Consider the following 17622-nt stretch of genomic DNA (forward strand, 5'->3'; position numbering starts at 1 on the left):
GCCTCTTGATGAGGATGAAAGAGGAGAGTGAAAAAATCACCTTAAAAACTCAATATTAAAAAAATGAATATCATGGCATCTAGTCCCATCACTTCATGGTAAATAGAAGCGGAAAGGGTGGAAGCAGCAACAGATTTTCTCTTCTTGGGTCTAAAATCACTGCAGATGATGACTGCAGGCATGAAATTAGAAGACAATTGATTCTTGGATGGAAAGCTATGACAAACCTTGTGTGTGTGTGTGTGTGTGTGTGTGTGTGAGTCTCTCGGTCGTGTCCAGCTCTTTGCGACTCCATGGACTGTAGCTCACCAGGCTCCTCTGTGCATGGAATTTTCCAGGTAAGAATGCTGAAGTAGGTTGCCATTCCTTTCTCCAGGGGATCTACCCAACCCAAGTTCTCCTGCATTGTGGGCAGATTCTTTACTGTCTGAGCCACCAGGGAAGGCCATGAGAAACCTAGACAATGTATTAAGAAGCAAAGACATCACTTTGCCAACAAAAGTCTGTATGGTTAAAGCTATGGTCTTTCCAGTAGTTATGTATGGATGTGGGAGTTGAACCATAAAGAAGGCAGATGGCCAAAGAATTGATGCTTTTGAACTGTGGTGTTGGAGAACACTCTTCAGAGTCCCTCGGACAGCAAGGAGATCAAACTAGTCAATCCTAAAGGAAATCAACCCTGAGTACTCACTGGAAAGACTGATGCTGAAGCTCCAATACTTTGGCCACCTGATGTGAACAGCCAACTCATTGGAAGAGACTCTGATCCTGGGAAAGATTGAAGGCAGAAGGAAAAGAAGGCAACAGAAGATGAGATGGTTGGATAGTATCACTGATTCAATGAACATGAACTTAGGCAAACTCTGGGAGATAGGGAGGGACTGGGACGCCTGGCGTGCTGCAGTCCATGGGGTCACAAAGAGTTGGACATGACTTAGTGACTCAAGAACAACAACAACAAGTGCACAAGTGGTGACCTCTCAGCAGGCAGAACCCTCTTGGTCTCCTTGGCCTAGTGCCTTGGAGTTCCAACCATGGCAGAAAGGGCCCACCCAAGGGAGAGACCACATCTCACAATTCTCCTCCTCTAGCCCTGGTTTGCTGGGAGAAAAGTATCCTGGAGAAAGACCTCGCAGTCCCTGGGAAGGGAAGTTACAACTCTCAGCCCTGTTCCCCCGACCCCGCTGTCTGTTGTTGGGGAAGAGAGGTATGGGTATCGGGTTACAGCGTTGATGCTATAGTTAGCCTCGGACTTTGTTGACCCTGGAGACTCCCGGTTGACAGTACAGCGCAGCACCTGTGCAGATTTCAGCCCCTGCCACCCAGAACCTTCGGTTTTCCTTCCCACTCTCGGCCTGTTATCAAGTCCAAGCTCGCTCTGCTTGCCGCCTGACAGGTCAATAAATCCGAGAAATGAAGAGTTGAGGCAAGGAATATTACTTTATTTGGAAAGTCGATTGACTGAGAAGATGGCAGACTAATGTCTCAAACTAACTACTTTATCGGGATCTGTATGCTAGATTCTTTTATAAAACAGCGGGACGGGGGAGATGAAGAATAAGGTAAAATGGCAGAAGAGAGAGGGGGAGGCGGTGAGGAAGTTAAGTAAAAAGGGCTGTTAGTCTTACAAAACATCTTGGAGGAAATGCCCAGCCTGTAGAAAAACTGTGTTAATCTCTCCTTTTTTTGCAGCCATTCACTGGTGGAAGGGTCAGCTTCTCTTCCTGTGAGCTGAACGGAGGTATTTTAGTTTAACAGTTAGGCAGAGGGGCAGGGTTCTCTGAGGCAGGACTCTATGTGTGATTATAAAAACTGAAGCAATAAAAAGCAAGTCAAAGAAACAGTTCCATCGTGGAATCAGAATTAGCTCTTCCTTCTAACAGGCCTCTGCTGCCTCCAGGTGGGTCCCTGACCCCTGTCCTTTCCCCACTCCAGCGGAGCCATTATTACCCATCTACTTTATCATTCCTGGGCAGATGGCTCTGAGAACCCCAGTAGTCAGGAGGCGGGGAGCACAGCCTATGGTTGTGCTGGGGTGGAAGTGGGAGATGATATAATCCAAGCTGAGTCCACTCACTTAGGCGTGCCCTTGGAGCAGCCCGTGCACTGCTGGGCCAAGTCCTGGACCAGGGATCCCTCACACCAGAGGAAAAAGGCTCCAAGTCTCTGTCCCCCAGCCCACTGAAGCCAAGAAAGACCATCTCTGGTCCCACCTTCATCTGGATCTCAGCCTCCAAGAATCCAGCAAGAATGATATGGGCAACTCTGCTGATCAGCCTCAGCTGCCTCAGCCTCTATACCCTCAGCAGTGGTGTCCGCCGTTATGACCCTGGACAGGTAACTGGGGAGAGCCTTCTGCTGTAGCAAAGGGAACACTTGGTGGGGTGGGACCCAGGGCCTGACTCCTCAAAGATCCCTCCCAGGGACGCTTTTCTAGGATGTCATCCTCTGAACCCTCTTCCTCTCAGGAACCTCCACACCCGCAGGGAGCCCCAAGTTCCCATTCCATCTCCCAGAACCCCACCTCCACCCACAGGACCTCCTATGATCCTTAATCCTTCATACCCTCCTCCATCAGACAGCCTCCAGCTTCCTCCTCTCACTTCCCATCTTACACCCACGGCCCAGCCTGCACACTCTCCTTAGGGTTACCTGCAGCCCCTCCCAGACCAGAGCTTGACCTCCTCCCCACTCCCACCCCAGGTTGGAGGATGCAGGCTTCTAGAGAAGGAGAGGACTCAGAGTCTTAGAGCTGACAGGGACCTGGTTTGGTGTCTACACACCTGTGTGGCAGAGGGAACGAGTCTGAGGCTGGACATGGGGTCAAGTCACTGGAGATTGGTTGTATATTTGTATGTCACCTGCACACGGAGTCTTAAAGCCAGAATGGTGCTTGGAAGTCATCCAGCGCCACATTCCACCAAGTGCAGGAACCTCTTTAACGATAGATGACCCCTCTTAGTTAGGATCTATATGTGGTCCTGACAATAAGCCTGAGAGGTTGGAAGTAGTATATAAGTTTATAAGAGTTTATAAGTGGAGGACTTGAAGCCCAGAAAAGTTGAGACTTGCTCAAGATCTTACAGGCAGTAGGTGGTGAATTCAGGATTTGAACCAATGTCTCTCTGACTTCACTGCCTGTTATTTAAACCCTTGAACTCTTGCCAAATATCAGACCCCAGATATTTGAGCATAGGAATGAGATTCTGGGTTTCTGAAATGATCTGTGTCCAGGACCTTAGTCCAGTACCCTGAACTCATTTATACATTTTTCTGTGTGGCACCTTTCTTCCTTACCTACGTATGCCCAGGGTGTTACCATCAAGTACCTGAGCCTGGCTCCAGATACATTCGATGATGCCTATGTGGGCTGCTCAGAGGAGATGGAGGAGAAAGCAGTGCTTCTGTTAGAGAAGGAGATGGCCAACCATGCCCTGCTGCGGGAGTCCTGGGAGACAGCCCAGAAGGCCTGGGAGCAAAAACATCCAGGACTCATTCTGCCTCTTGGTTTCAAAAGCCAGCATGGAATCGCCATCATGATTTACACCAACTCATCCAACACTTTGTACCGGGAGCTGAACCAGGCTGTGCGGACAGGCGGTGGCTCCTGGGAGTCCTACATGAACCACTTCCCTTTCAAGGCCCTGCATTTCTACCTGACCCGGGCCCTGCAGCTGCTGCGAGGCAGTAGGGGCTGCAGCAGGGAACCTGGGCAGGCGGTGTTCCGAGGCGTCCGCAGGATTCACTTTGAACCCAAGAGGGTGGGGGACTCTATCCGCTTGGGCCAATTTGCCTCCAGCTCGCTGGATGAGGCAGTGGCCCATGGATTTGGTAATGCTACCTTCTTCTCTCTAAGGACTTGCTTTGGGGCCCCGATCCAGGCCCTATCTGTCTTTCCTGAGGAGCGTGAGGTGCTGATCCCCCCATATGAAGTCTTTGTGGTGACGAGTTTCTCTAAGGATGGAAACAAAAGCCTGGTGACTCTCTCCAGCAGTGATCAGATGTGCAGCCACTTTAACTGCGCCTATCTGGGTGGTGAGCCATGCATGAGGGAAGCAGTACCGCCAGGAGGTCCCCAGTTAATTTCAGTCCCCAGGGCCTTTAGGAGACCCACATGATTAATGAGGAAGTTGAGGACCAGAAGCTAGTTGGAGATATTTTTCTCTGTGACTCAGGTTCTGCCAGCTCAGTGGCAGTCAGATAAGTGTTTTTTGCATGTGTGAATATTCTTAGATGATCTTCTAAATGTTCCCAAAAGTCTTCTCCTGCTACACAGTCTAATAGACCAAAAGAACCTGGTTAAGGAGGGCGATAAGCAGAGGAAAGTGTCAGGAGTGCTGCTTCAGATCTCAGGAGGCCCTGGGCATGGTGGGTTGATGGGACATACATGTGCTATTCCCCAGTGCCGAGGCAGGACAGAGTGACTGGGCCAGGATGGGGCAGAGATGGAAAGGCAATCGGGGAAGATTTCCTGGAAGAGGGGGAGGAGAGGAAGTCAGAAGTATATTTGGGAGAAGGGAAAGATGGATTGAATTGGGAATAGTTGTACCAGGGCCTGGTGGGAATGGAAGTTTGGGGTGTGAGGGTCTATCTAACTGGAGGCCTCACTTTGCTGTCTGTTGCAGAGAAGAAGAGGCCGAGCTGTGAGTCTGCACCAAGTAAGTTATTCTTGGGTCCCTCCCTTGGCTATTTGACTCCTCCACGGTCCTGCTGACCATTCACTGTCTTTTCTTCTCTCTCTAGTAGGAGGGCAGGGAGACTCTCTCTCCAAGGGGGCCTTCACTCTGCTCTCCTGGAAGACTCTGCTCTTGGCCTCTTGGGAGTTCCAGCTCTTAGGAGCTGGGCTCTGAACATTCAATGCCTGCCACTTAGGAGTCCTGGGAACATGTGACCTCCATATGAAGAAGGGAGGCTTCGAAGAGCCTAGAGAAGCAACAAGATGGTTTCAGACCCAGACCTAGCAGCCATGTCTTCAACTAAGATGTCAGGGGATCTAAGGCCATGGTAGGGTGGAGGGAGCCCCACTATATGGTGGGGACTCCCAGGGATAAGCAAGGGTAGTGCTGTGATGACTACTCCATTAAACAGTGCTGCGGTATGATGACATCAAATTTCATGACTGGTTCGTTTCATGAGAGTAGACCCTCTGCCCTGCTCTGGTCTTATGGGACTCAGGGACTCAGGGACTCAAATGAATGACTTCTTGATCACTTTTCAATATGGTCCAGGTGCAGACCCTTGTTACACACCATAGCCTTCAACCCCAGGTGCTTTGATGAACAGAGGTTCCTCACAACAACCCGGAAGGCAGGAAGGGGGACAGATGGCTTCCTCGGCTGTTTGTCTGACAAGGAATGCAGAGCCAAGGAAGGAAGCAACTTGCTGAAGGTCAGAGAGGTTGTTTTCAAACCAGGACCCTGCCACCCGGTCTCAGTTCCATCAAAAGTCTGAAGGAGCTCAAAGTCGGATCCTAAGCCCAAGATATCGGGTCCCCAGAGCAAGCCATTTCTCTGCATTCTGGCTTCCACCAGGGTTCATTTCAGGGTTGGTGATTTCAAAACATCACGAGACAGAGATTCTCACACCCTCTGGAGACATCTGAGCTCCAGAGCAGAGGCTTTATTGAGACAAGGGAAGCAGCAGAGGCTCCCATGAAGTGACCCCCGCCCTCAGGCATCTAGGCTGCTCTAGTCAGCAACAGAAGAAGGGACCCTCCCCCAGCATCAGGTCCCCTGCTTGGCTCCCAGGTCTGCCTCCTTGGGCAGGTCCCCAGCCCCCTCTGATTCTTGCTCCCTGTGCACTAACACGTGAGCTGGGGAGGAGGGGCCAGACTCCCCAGAAGCTGGAGCCTGAGCCCCTCCAGCATCCGGAAGCCCTGTTTCTGATGACCCCTGGGTCCCCATCATCGCTGGCACTGTCAGCTCCGGGGTCTCAGGGATGGGGGGCTCCAGGTTCTGGAAGCTGTTGCGCACTCGGGTGATGTAGCGACTGAGGATGCTGGCTCCTCTGGGCGGCCGGCGCGGCCCCGCCTCCACCACAGCCCGCTGCACACCTGCTACCTCACTTTGCAGTCGAGACACCGTCTTGGTCAGCTCTGTCAGTCTGTTGCCCAGGTCTGGGGGGTGGGAGTAGAGATGGAGGGTCTCTCAGAAGGTGAGTCTGCCCTGGTCCATTTCTACCCTCAACAGGGGAGGGTGTGCCGGAGGATCCTGAAGCAGAACTGGAGGAAGTGAGGGACTGGCACTGGGTTGCTGGCCAGCTGAGCAGGCTCCGTCAGGGGTGGATGAATCAGCAGGGTGGTGTGGTTCAGAGATACCAAGAAGGAATGTCTTATGGACCAGAGAGGGGGTCATGAGTCATTAGAGATGGAAATTTCTAGTGGATCCAGAGGGTCCTCCACTCTCCCTGCGTTCCTGCTGCCAACTGAAAGTGAAGTCACTCAGTCGTGTGCAACTCTTTGCAACCCCATTGACTGTAGCCTGCCAGTCTCCTCCATCCTGGCCCGGGTCACGGATCATTTCTCCCTGGGCATCTTCTTCTCCGTGGCTCTGGTCATGAGCCTTCTGGTGCTGGTGCAGGCCCTATGAGTCCCGGGGGTCTGCTGCAGCCACAGCACCTCCAGATGGGGATGGATTGGCCAGGCCAGGTAGTGGTCAGACCTCAGGCCACCTGGTGTCTCTCCACTGGGCCTCAGAGCCTGGGATGTCCTCTCTTCAGCACTACTGACTTCACCGGCCAGAAGGAGTATTCATTGTCTCCTCCGCACTCTAATCTCTAAGGGAAATCAGAGCTTGCTGCTCCCCTGATTCCTGCAGAGGAGGAACTCTATGAAGGGTCAAGATCGAAGTGCAGTTTGGGAGGGACAGAACTGAACTTCGGTGCTGAGTACAGTGCTTTCAGTAAGGAGAGAGCAGGCATGACAGCACTGCCCCATTTCCTGTCTTCTCTTCCTTCCCCTGTGGCTGCTGTACAAAGACTTGGTCTAGCCTGACCCTATCTAGGGGCTCAGAGAAGGTGACTGGGGATTCAGGGTTCCAGGTCCACTTTCCACAGCAGGAGGCCACATAAGGACTTGGCCCCAAAGCTCCAACTCATAATAAAGTAATGTGTGCCTCACACCTCCTCCATGTCCTATCTTACCCTTAGGGCTCTTGTTGGTCGAAGTTGGGAATCCAGCCTATTAGGGACCTGAGGACTCATGAATCGGAGTGGAAATTACATCTTTGCCGACAAGAAAATGACTGGGATTTGATTGAGATCCCTAAAGCTCTCTCAGCTGTTCTCCTTCTCTCCCCCATCTGGACTTACGTCCAGTCCATCCCTGTTCTCACTATGTGAGCGTCACATAGTGACATTCCGAGAGCTTGAAGTTGCCCAAGGTAGGGGAGGGACAGGGACCAGGCATTCACAAAGTGTTTGTTCCTTACTGACTTCCACACATTTTCTGGTGTCACCTCTGTACCTCGGACGCAGTTCCTGGCCTCAGAAGTTCACAGTTGGGGGTGAGAGACCAGAGGCAGGGCCCCTAATCTAGCAGGGAGGAGAGGTCAGAGAAGGCTTCCTGGAAGAGCAAAGAGGAGCTGTCCAGGTGCACATGAAGGTATTTGAATAACATCAGTGAATACCACGGCCAAGTACTTTTCTCCCCAATCACCATGCCTCCAAATACTTTAATCTTCTATTTCCAAGTGAGGGGTTACCTGTCCTCCAGTTCCCCCACCTCTATTCAGCGTCTGACTCCTAGACCCCTGGGAGAGGCTCAGTCCCCACATTTTCTTCTTCCCACTAGCAGGCCTGGCAGCCACCAGAGAAGGTACCAGAGTTTCCTGCAGATGGAGTTACCCCATCTGAGTGTGATTGTGGCCACACTAAGAGCACGCATGTGGCTGACATCCTCATGTTGGGCAGAGGTGACAGGCAGAGCTGTTCAGTGGCTGATGGATTAGAGGAGGCCTGGACTCTCTGGAAAGACTTCCCCATCAAGGAACCAGAGCAGCAGTAGAAGGGACCAGACTGCAGGAACGGGCCTCTGACCCACAGCTGCAGGGAAAACAGAGGCAGAGAGATTCAGGGACAAAGTGAGGAGGAATTTAGAGAGGAAGGTAGACAGAGAAGAATAGATAAGGAGAGTCCCAATTACCCTTCCAGAGGTCATTAGGTCTATGCCCCAGCCTCCTATTAAGGGCTTCCAATGTAGCTCTCAGTTGGTGAATAATCTGCCTACAATGCAGGAGACCTGGATTGAGTCCCTGGGTCAGGAAGACCCCCTGGAGAAGGAAATGGCAATCCACTCCAGTATTTTTGCTTGGAGAATCTCATGGACAGGGAGCCTGGTAGGCTACAGTCCATGGGGTCACAAGAGTTGGACTTGACCTAGCAACTAAACCACCACCACCACCAGCCTCCTATTGACACAACTAAGGCACCGCAGGGTGGGATGAAATGGGGTAGAGATCTGGGTGGGATCGGGTGATGCTGATTCTTGTTCCTCTGCCCAGACTCTGGTGGGAGAGGTGCTGATGGATTGGGATGGGGGGGTGAATTCTACATTTTCCCAGTTATTAAAATTACAATATCAGAATTCGAAGATGATCAGAACTCAAAAATGTTCAGAACTCAGAGACGATCAGAATTCCAAGATCATCAGAACTCAAAGAAGCTGGCTTGGAAGCTGGAGGCCTGGCTGGCCTTGACTTTGCCACTAACTCACTCTGTCACATGGAGCAAGTCACTTCTATCTCTGGGCCTCACTTTGCTATATAATGAGGGCAGTATTTCCTGTCCCACCTCCTTCCAGTCTATTAGCGGGCAGTAAGGATGACATGAGGAGGGGGCCAGCCTGGTGTGGTGGTTCAGAGTTGGGCTCCAGGGCCAGGCTGTCTGGACCCCATCCCTTGCTAGGTCGTGTGTGGGGCCAGTTGCTTCACCTCTCTGTGCCTGTCTCTCTCATCCGTGGAACAGTGGTGATGACAGTACCTGCACCATCGGGTCACGGTGAGGACTCATGTGCCCGGAACCCTGAGTGGTATTATGTCATGGGGAAGGGTGGGAGCAAAGTGCAGGCTGAGGCTCCTTCCTGCCCACTGTTCTCAGAGCCTTGAGGGAGGAGGCAGGACCCCAGGATGAGGAGCAGCTATGATTTCTTCCCTGAGAATGGCCTGTTCCCACCTGGAGAGGTGGTGCCTCCGGCAGGCCCTGGGGCAGCAAGTGTTCAAGGAAAGAGTCATGGCCACAGAGAACCTGGGGGCCAGCTAGTCCAATGTGCTTATGATACAGATAGGGAAACTGAGGCCCAGAGCAGGAAAGATTGGTCACAGAGGTGGGGCAGAGCCTGGATTAGAGCCCAGGTCTCCAGCACCCATGACCTTGGGAGGTGGTCTGAGGGAGTTCTGAGCACACTTATAGGCAGAGGGCTCCCTGGCGGAAGGAGGAGAAGGCCTGGGGAGGACTTTGTGGGGTGGCCCTTCCCACTGTCACCTCAGTGCAGCCTGGAGCTCTCTGGGGTCTGATCAGTGGCCTCCTGTGAAGAAGGGGCCCGCCCCAGGCTCGGGGGGAGGGGAACAGGTGTGTCAGCTCGCCACTTACCACCCACGTATACACCCTGTGGGAAAGGTTAGCAACCCCCACAGGTGTCTGCTTAAGAAAGTCACTGTTTTCTTTTATCAAAAGAGGATTGTTTTTCATTTAATGGGATGTTCACCCAGGAGGGGGGCCCAGACCCAGGGCAGTCAGGTCATCTCCAGAGCCCCGCCTATGCCTGCAGCCCTTACCTGAGCTATCCAGATGGCAGAGCTCAGACTTGCACTGCTTGTCTTCAGGAAAGAAACAGCAAAGAATCAAAGACTCTATAGCTCTCAGGACAGAAAGGGACCTCAGAGCACCTCCCTGCCTTGCTCTCGGAGAAGCTGGTGCCTTTTCCCTAATTCTGCTTCCTTACAGTGGGACCACCTTTGCCTGGGTTTCACTAGACCCAGGAGTGGCAGGGCCAGGAAAGCCCCAGCCCTCAAAGCCAGGGTGGTCTGGGCTCTCCTCCTCCTCCCTTGGCCTGTAACTTTGCCTCCATGCCGCACCCACTGCTCCTTCTCCCCTGTCTTGTCCCAGCCAAGGTGGGGCTCGTTTCTGTTCTTTTCTCTCTTCGTCACCTTCCGTCAACTCATGCGTGCTCGTCATGTTGTCCACGGTGGGATCTGAAGCCACACTGGACCTACTCCCACTTGAGATGTGGTCCATGGATCCAGCCAAGAGCCTGCCTCTTCCTAGGAAAACAGCCTCACAAGCCCCTGGGCATTCCCCAACCAGGACTATCAGCCCACAGCCCCTTCAGAGACTAAGGACCCAGACTCATCCTCATGATTACTCCTCTGGCTGGTCCTGGGATGGTGGAAAGGAAAGCAACTGAGACCTGCCAGAGCCCAAGCTAGAACTTAGGGGGAAGGCACCCAAATGCTGTCTCACCACCTCACCGTCACCTTGACCCAGTACACGCACAGCCCAGGGTTTCTGCTGCTGCTGCTGCTGCTGCTAAGTCGCTTCAGTCGTGTCCGACTCTGTGCGACCCCATAGATGTCAGCCCACCAGGCTCCGCCGTCCCCGGGATTCTCCAGGCAAGAATACTGGAGTGGGTTGCCATTTCCTTCTCCAGTGTATGAAAGGGAAAAGTGGAAGTGAAGTTGCTCAGTCGTGTCCTACTCTTAGTGACCCCATGGACTGAAGCCTACCAGGCTCCTCCATCCATGGGATTTTCCAGGCAAGAGTACTGGAGTGGGGTGCCATTGCCTTCTCCGGCCCAGGGTTTCTGCTCAGTCAAAAAAACACACTCCTCTTGGAAAACAGGGATGGGGGCCCACGCTCATTTCTGGCAACAGCTTCCAGCTGGAAGAGAAGCCTGATCAAGTCTGTTTGGCCCTCAAATGGCCAAAAACACCTGTGCAGGTCAGAGAACCTTCTTCAGTCTCTCAGCAGGCAAGAGGCCAGCTCTGGCTTAGACACCTCCAGGGTAAGGAAGGTTATGTCTCCCCTTGGATGGAAGGGGTGGAGGGGCTGGGGACAGAATGAGGTCCTCCTCACCGATTTTAATATCTGTGTATGTGTCCGCTGAAAATGGGACGGGGAAGCCCACCTTGTGCACAGCTGCTGGCTGACATGTGCCCTGCTCACCTTTGATGTACTCGCAGTTGTATGTGCTGCGCTTGCCCACGGCCCGGAGGTAGATGCGGGAGGGGCCCTGGGCTGGCCTGCTGGCGTTGATCACCTGGAAGGTCTCGAAGGGAGGGATCAGCACCTCCTCCTCCCCAGGGAAGAAGGAGTAGCCCTTGATGGGGGCCCCAAGGCAGGTCCAGATGCCAAAGAAGGTGTCTTCCCCAAAGCCCTCGGCCACCTTCTTATTCAAGGACGAAGAGGCAAAGCCCCCTAGCCTGACGGTGGCCCCAGGCTCCGCCGGCTGGAAGCGCAGCCCCTGCACCCCTCGGAACACCTGGTGGCACTGGGGTGGACACTGGCCACTGCTCAGCAGCTGCAGGGCTTCGGTCAGCAGGAAGTGGAGTGTCTTGAAGGAGAAGTGCCGGAGGTACTGGTCCCGGGAGCGACCCGCCTCACGCACGACCACGTTGAATTGTTGGTACAAGCGAGTTAGGGCCGTGTAAGCCAGGAGGGCCACCCCGTGCTCTTCCCGGAAGCCCTTGGGTGGGACCAGATGGGTATTGGGCCCCCAAGCCTGGCGCTCCCACCACCGGCTGCTGGCCTGCGCCCAGCCCTCGGTGTATATTTTGTTGGCCTGGAACTCTGTGCAGTTGAGATCCGGGAGAGCAGCCGCCATGGCTGCAGCACAGCCAGCATACTGGTCATCAAAGGAGGCCAGGGCCATGTCTAGGGGTATTTCTCGAGAGAAGAGGTCTCGTTGTATGATGGGGTGGCTCTGGGCCTGAGAGAGGGGGAGCAGCAAGGATTGAGAGGTTAGACCCCAGGAGAACAGGAGCCCTGTTATCCAGCTCCCCCCTCCACTGAGCTGAGAGAGATGAAGGGCCCCAGACACACTTGGAGGGGAAGGGGATTGGGAACTACCAGCAATGGATGCCCTGAGACTGGGCTCCAGGGCTGTCCCCTCAGACTGAGCCGTCCCCAAAGGAAGGATCCGGCAGAGTTCAGAAGCCAGCAGCTGGGGGATGGGGACAGCAGAGGATGACCATACCTGAAGTGCTTCCATGAGGCCCACGGACACAAGCAAGAGAGACATCATGGCAGGGCTCTGCATGTTGGAGATGACCCTGGTCAAGTCACTCTCTGGGCCTCAGTTCCCTCACCTGGAAAAAGAGAATCTGCAGAGTTCAATAAACACGAATTGGGACTTCCTGGCGGTCCAGTGGCTAAGACTCCACTCTCCCACTGTAGGGGATCCAGGTTTGATCCTTGGTCAGGGAACTAGATCCCACCTCTGCAACTGAGAGTTCACGTGCTGCTACTAAAAGGATCCCATGTGCCACAGTGAAGGTGGAGGACCCTGTGTGCCACGAGTAAGACCTGTGCAGCTAAATACATAAACAACAAACAAAACCCACAAACTGCCACCTGGTCTGGGTCACTTGCACTGCTTGGCACAGGGTCACAGTATAGAAATGGAGGCTCAGAAGAGAGAGGGGACCCTTCTTGCCAGAAGGAACATGGGAAACTTCCTGGAGGAGGCAACATGTGATTAGGGCCTTATGGAATAAAGAGGAGAATAAGGCTTAAGTCAATGGAGGTGGGAGAGAAAAGACTGGAATCTGGAGAGGGAAAGGTGTTAGAGGCTGCAGGAATGGGAAGATCTGGAGGTAGGATAAAGCGGTGTCACACTGAAATAATTCTCACAACCACACAGGATTATGACAGCACAGGGAGGGCTTGTGAAAGAGCAGCTCCCGAGAAGATGCTGAGTGCATATTTATTGAGAACTTATCTGGAATTCAGTAGCAGAAGTACTGAAGCAAGACAATAATCAGAAACCAAGGACCAAGGAAAACATCTGAATAACATAAAACGTGTACATAATCTCCTTCCTGGACAAGGGAGTCATATACTAAGGCTTTGAAGATGAGGAAGTTTGTTCTGCGTGCAGAACATCTGTTGAGGCCAACGTGTCAGCCAAGTTATCTGTCTTAAGGGCATGAGAAGGGCTACAGAAGAAAGAGCACAGCTACAAGACAGCAGAGCTTATGTGAAGACTGGAAAATATACGCTCCCCCCAATTCCTCTCTTCTTATCTTGTTTTAAATGGTATGTCATTGTTCTTGTAATAGAAAGAGTCAATATGGCCTCAATATGTATAAGATGAGAAAATAAAGTAATCAGGGTTTGGACTAAAAATAGAACACAATGGTTATGAATATCATAAAAGGAAAGAAGCATGCCTTTAAATTGAGACTGCAAAACCAATTTTTTGGATTAAGCCAGGTAGCCATGTCAGAGAGATTCTGAATAGTGGCATCTGAAGAATGCTGTTGAAAAGATCTGATCTGGTTGCGGAGGACATTTTAGAAATGTGTAACAGAGTCATTAAGAAGAGAATCTGTCTTGGGATCCATTTGCTGCCGTAATTCATCCCTGGTCTGCTGAAGATTGCATTGATAGGCTACTCAATGTGCTGTCATTGGACTAGGCCCTGTGAGAAGTACAAGTCTCTGGACCATACTTTATTAGCCTTTTGATCCAGGAAAATATTCCCTCTTGTTGTTTCTTCTCATCTATAGAGTCACATTGTTATAATTATGGATTTCATGTGAAATTGTATATTATCATTATATCAGTAACTCAGTCACACATTTGGTAATGCAAGGGACAACACTTTTTGAAACAGACAATATAGAAAACAATATAGTTAGCTGCAATAGTAAAATCTTACGTAAGAACTTAAGAACTTCCATTAGGTATAGCCCAGTGACATCTCCAGGTCATTTGATTTAGTTTGTTAAATGACTATAGCCTGCTGTTATGCTCCTGGTTGTAGATCCTGGAGCATCTGATCTTTATTCAAAGACTAGTTACTGAGATAAGCTTTAGAAACAAACTCAGAGTGTCCTTTTTAATAACTTAATTAAACCTCTTAGCAATGTAACATAACCATAAGGAACTATCTCAGAAGTGAATATTAGTAAACATAGACCTTAATTAAAACTAGAACTTAATGTTCATTGAAACATAATAGATGCCATTGGCCTGACATCAGTTGGGTGGATTTTTCTTTTAGAGCTCCCCACATTTTGAGATTTCTGTTTATGTCAGGAGATAGTCTTTTTTAACTTGATGAGGCTGTTCAGAACCCAAGTGTCTCCAATTTCTGAAAGGACGTGGCAGAGAGAAAAGAAAATGTTTTAATTTCACCCACAGGTGTAAACTGTTTAAAAACCATCTAAACTGTTTTAAACCATCAGTGACTTGAGAAGAGCTTCTTTATATCTGAAAACAAAGATTAGAAGCCGTTAATATGTCAGACAAAAAGTCATGAAAATTGTAATCATATTTAGCAGTCTATTCACCTCCCATGCAACCAATCCCTTTGTTCTGCCATCCTTCCCAATGACCAAGGACACCAGTGAAAGCATTAGTCTCCAAGAAGCTTATGAAGTTTTGCCGATGTCCGTACAACCTGTCCAGCAACGTGGGTGCCCTGATCACTGGAGATCGCGGAAAATACATATTAACCATTTTTTCTCCATTGTGAAATATTAACCCTGCAGCCAGGAGAGGCTTTATCCTCTCAAATAAAAGTGAGGTTTGTCAGGGAACTGGGAAAAGCTCAGTGGCCATCTTGGACCTCTCATAGCCCTGACTGTTTGGTTTACAGCCATTGTTTATTCATTTTAAATTTTCTGATGAGGTGTTAATTTTGTAGAAGAGAATGAGCTTTGTCTATGTGCACCACAGTTCGTTACAAAGCCACATTTCAAGAAAACTTTGTTCTTTTAATCAGGGAAGTGAAGTGAAAGTGAAAGTCGTTCAATCGTGTCCAACTCTTTGTGACCCCATGGACTATGTACCGTCCATGGAATTCTCCAGGCCAGAATACTGGAGTGGGTAGCCTTTCCCTTCTCCAGGGAGAGAAAACCAAATTCCAGTTTGGTACAGCTTATAGTCACTGTGAAACACTAGTTATTCACTTAGTCAAAGGAGCAATAAGAGTTTTCAAAGGTAGTTTAATGTCTTAAGAAACTTGTATCATGCACAAAACTCTTTTACTTGCCACAAATCTTTTTTATACTTTCTGTATCACTTCATTTGCACATTTAGAGAACTACTACTACTAAGTCGCTTCAGTCGTGTCCGACTCTGTGCGACCCCATAGACGGCAGCCCACCAGGCTCCACCATCCCTGGGATTCTCCAGGCAAGAACACTGGAGTGGGTTGCCATTTCCTTCTCCAAGGAAATTTAGAGAACAGCCACCTGTAAATTTAGACTTACTTTCCTTTTCCTTAATAGAATGTAATTCCATTCCTTATAACTTTTTATTAAAAACACACATCTTACTTTCCTTCCCCAACCATGAACTGTATTTTATATCATCATTTTATAGATTGGTAAACATAAATCACCCAAAGCTATGTCATTTGTAAAAGTATCTTCACAATGTCTATGTTAATTAGATCAATAAACAAACGTCAATACCAAGTATCAATTCAATAATGAATATTTCCCAGTTCACACAAGACTGAAATTCATTTTAATTTAATTTTCTTGGCTTTGAATTGTTTGATTTGTAAGCGCTTACTTCTGTTTAGGCCAGTTAGCCTTTAGCAATATTGTCCAAGCACGAAACTCACACTGAGACACCTATAAATCTGGACAGAGACCTCACAGATTTCCACTTGAAATTTAAAATGTTTCTCTGCCCCCTTTTTTTCTTGGCTTGAAGTTCTACCAATTTGCTCATGGGTGGAGTCCAAGGCAGAGTGGGCTGTGTATCTCAAGGACATAAGAAAAGTTAACTTCAAGTATTTTAATCCCAGGCATGTTTTTGTTTCTCAGGCAGGGTTGGAGCTCCAAAAAAAATATTTTAATAAGCCAGCTTTTTTCCTAATTGCACGTGCAAAAAAAAAAAAAAAACAGTCTTGCAATTTCAAAAAGATTTCATTTTAACCAGTTTTCTCTGGAGTCTAAAGAATATCATGGCCAAATATGTCATCTCTCCTTTTTGTAGTCATGGTTTCTTGCTAAAATTTAAATCAAAGAGTGTTCGAGGTGGCTCTGATGACAGGGGCAAACTGACTGATAAGATGTTGTCCCAGCAGGGATTGTCTCTCTGCACAGGTGAGGTCTTCTCTTAAAGAAAGAAAGCCTGTATATAAAGGACTTTTTAGGGTCTGGGGATCAAACTTATCCCAGTTTTTTAAAAATACACTTCGAAGGGGTGGTTCTGGAACTGTTCTCATCTGTAAGACAGAAAATAGTGGTACCTAGTGCTGTGGCTTTTTTTCTACCAGAGGTGTCCCTCCCTGCTCTAGATGGGGATAGAGATAGGTCTTCCACCTAAACTTCCTTCCTGTAACATATTATCTACCATAAAATGTTGAGGTTGAGCTAGGGCCGAGTCAACGAGTGAAGAAGCAGATTTAATATGCTCAATATAAGCAGATTTAGAAGCATCAGGAGGAGAAGGTGGTGGCAATTTGAGGGGAGGAATAAGATCATCCCATGGAACCTCATATTCTTCTGTAGCAGAGATGACTATGGGGCATAAATTCCAAGTATTCAAATGTTGTACATTAACAATAATTATTCCATTTCTCAACCAATGATCTATTCTCTCCCAATCAGACGCTTTTGAGGAAACCTCCTGTGGATACCAAGGACAACGTGTATAAATAACAATAAGAAGTTAAGTTAAATCTGAGTTAGAAAACTTGTGACTAGCGGCTGCAAGCAAAAATGAAAGCTGGCGCTTATGAGCAAGTTGTTGAGGGGACAGAGAGTTACCCATAGCTGAAAGTGAATGCATTGTGTGTTGAAAAGGCTTTGTTCCATCACTAGCCTTATAGGCTGTAGTTCTCACCTGGATGAACAGACGTCCTTTTCTCCCTTGCTCGGGCTTGAGGAACAGGTGTGTGGTCGGCCTTCAGGTCCCTGTTTAGGCTCCAGATGAAGTGGTGTCGCACTGAAATAGTTCTCACAACCACACAGGATTATGAGAGACAGCGCAGGGAGGTTCTCGGGAAAGAGCAACCCCTGAGAAAATGCTGAGTGCATATTTATTGAGAACTTATCTGGAATTCAGTAGCAGAGGTCAGCACAGCAAGACAACAACCAGAAACCAAGGTCCAAGGAAAACATCTGAATAACATAAAACGTGTACATAATCTCCTTCCTGGACAAGGGAGTCATATAGTAAGGCCTTGAAGATAAGTAAGTTTGTTCTGTGTGCAGAACACCTGCTGAGGCCAATGTGTCAGCCAAGCACCTGTCTTAAGGACATGAGAAGGAGTTACAAGAAAGAGCACAGCTGCAAGACAGCAAGAGCTTATGTGAAAACTAGAAAGCATATTCTCCCACAGTAGGAACTCTCAGGATGTAAAGAGTGAAAGATACTTTTTCTAGTGTGGCAGGCACAGGGTGGGAATGTTGGAAAGCCTTGAGTCAGTCCTGAAGGAGCTTGACT

At 49.5% G+C, this 17622-nt stretch overlaps 2 protein-coding genes across 6 annotated transcripts; one reads left to right on the plus strand and one right to left on the minus strand.

The window, feature by feature from the left end:
• Positions 1–963: 963 nt before the first annotated feature.
• On the plus strand, positions 964–5111 carry LOC145525750 (ecto-ADP-ribosyltransferase 5). Of its 5 annotated transcripts, none has more exons than XM_081539366.1 (6): positions 964–1562; positions 1693–1741; positions 2099–2337; positions 3312–4035; positions 4626–4658; positions 4744–5111. In XM_081539366.1, the coding sequence occupies exons 1-6, from the start codon at positions 1551–1553 to the stop codon at positions 4848–4850; spliced, it is 1164 nt and encodes a 387-aa protein (XP_081395492.1). In that variant the 5' UTR covers positions 964–1550; the 3' UTR covers positions 4851–5111. The 5 variants fall into 5 exon arrangements, with proteins under 5 accessions (XP_081395492.1, XP_081395493.1, XP_081395494.1 ...); XM_081539367.1 differs by having other exon boundaries at positions 4747–5111; XM_081539368.1 differs by having other exon boundaries at positions 4873–5111.
• A 2831-nt stretch (positions 5112–7942) lies between these two features.
• Positions 7943–12301, minus strand: LOC145525751 (GPI-linked NAD(P)(+)--arginine ADP-ribosyltransferase 1-like). Its single transcript, XM_081539372.1, has 4 exons — positions 12188–12301; positions 11158–11920; positions 9771–9812; positions 7943–8040 (listed from the first exon to the last, which is right to left on the minus strand). The coding sequence occupies exons 1-4, from the start codon at positions 12248–12250 to the stop codon at positions 7943–7945; spliced, it is 966 nt and encodes a 321-aa protein (XP_081395498.1). The 5' UTR covers positions 12251–12301.
• Between the last annotated feature and the right edge of the window lie 5321 nt (positions 12302–17622).

This window comes from Giraffa tippelskirchi, chromosome 11 (genome assembly GCF_054371585.1).
Source record: "Giraffa tippelskirchi isolate mGirTip1 chromosome 11, T2T-mGirTip1v1.2.pri, whole genome shotgun sequence".
Taxonomy (NCBI): domain Eukaryota; kingdom Metazoa; phylum Chordata; class Mammalia; order Artiodactyla; family Giraffidae; genus Giraffa; species Giraffa tippelskirchi.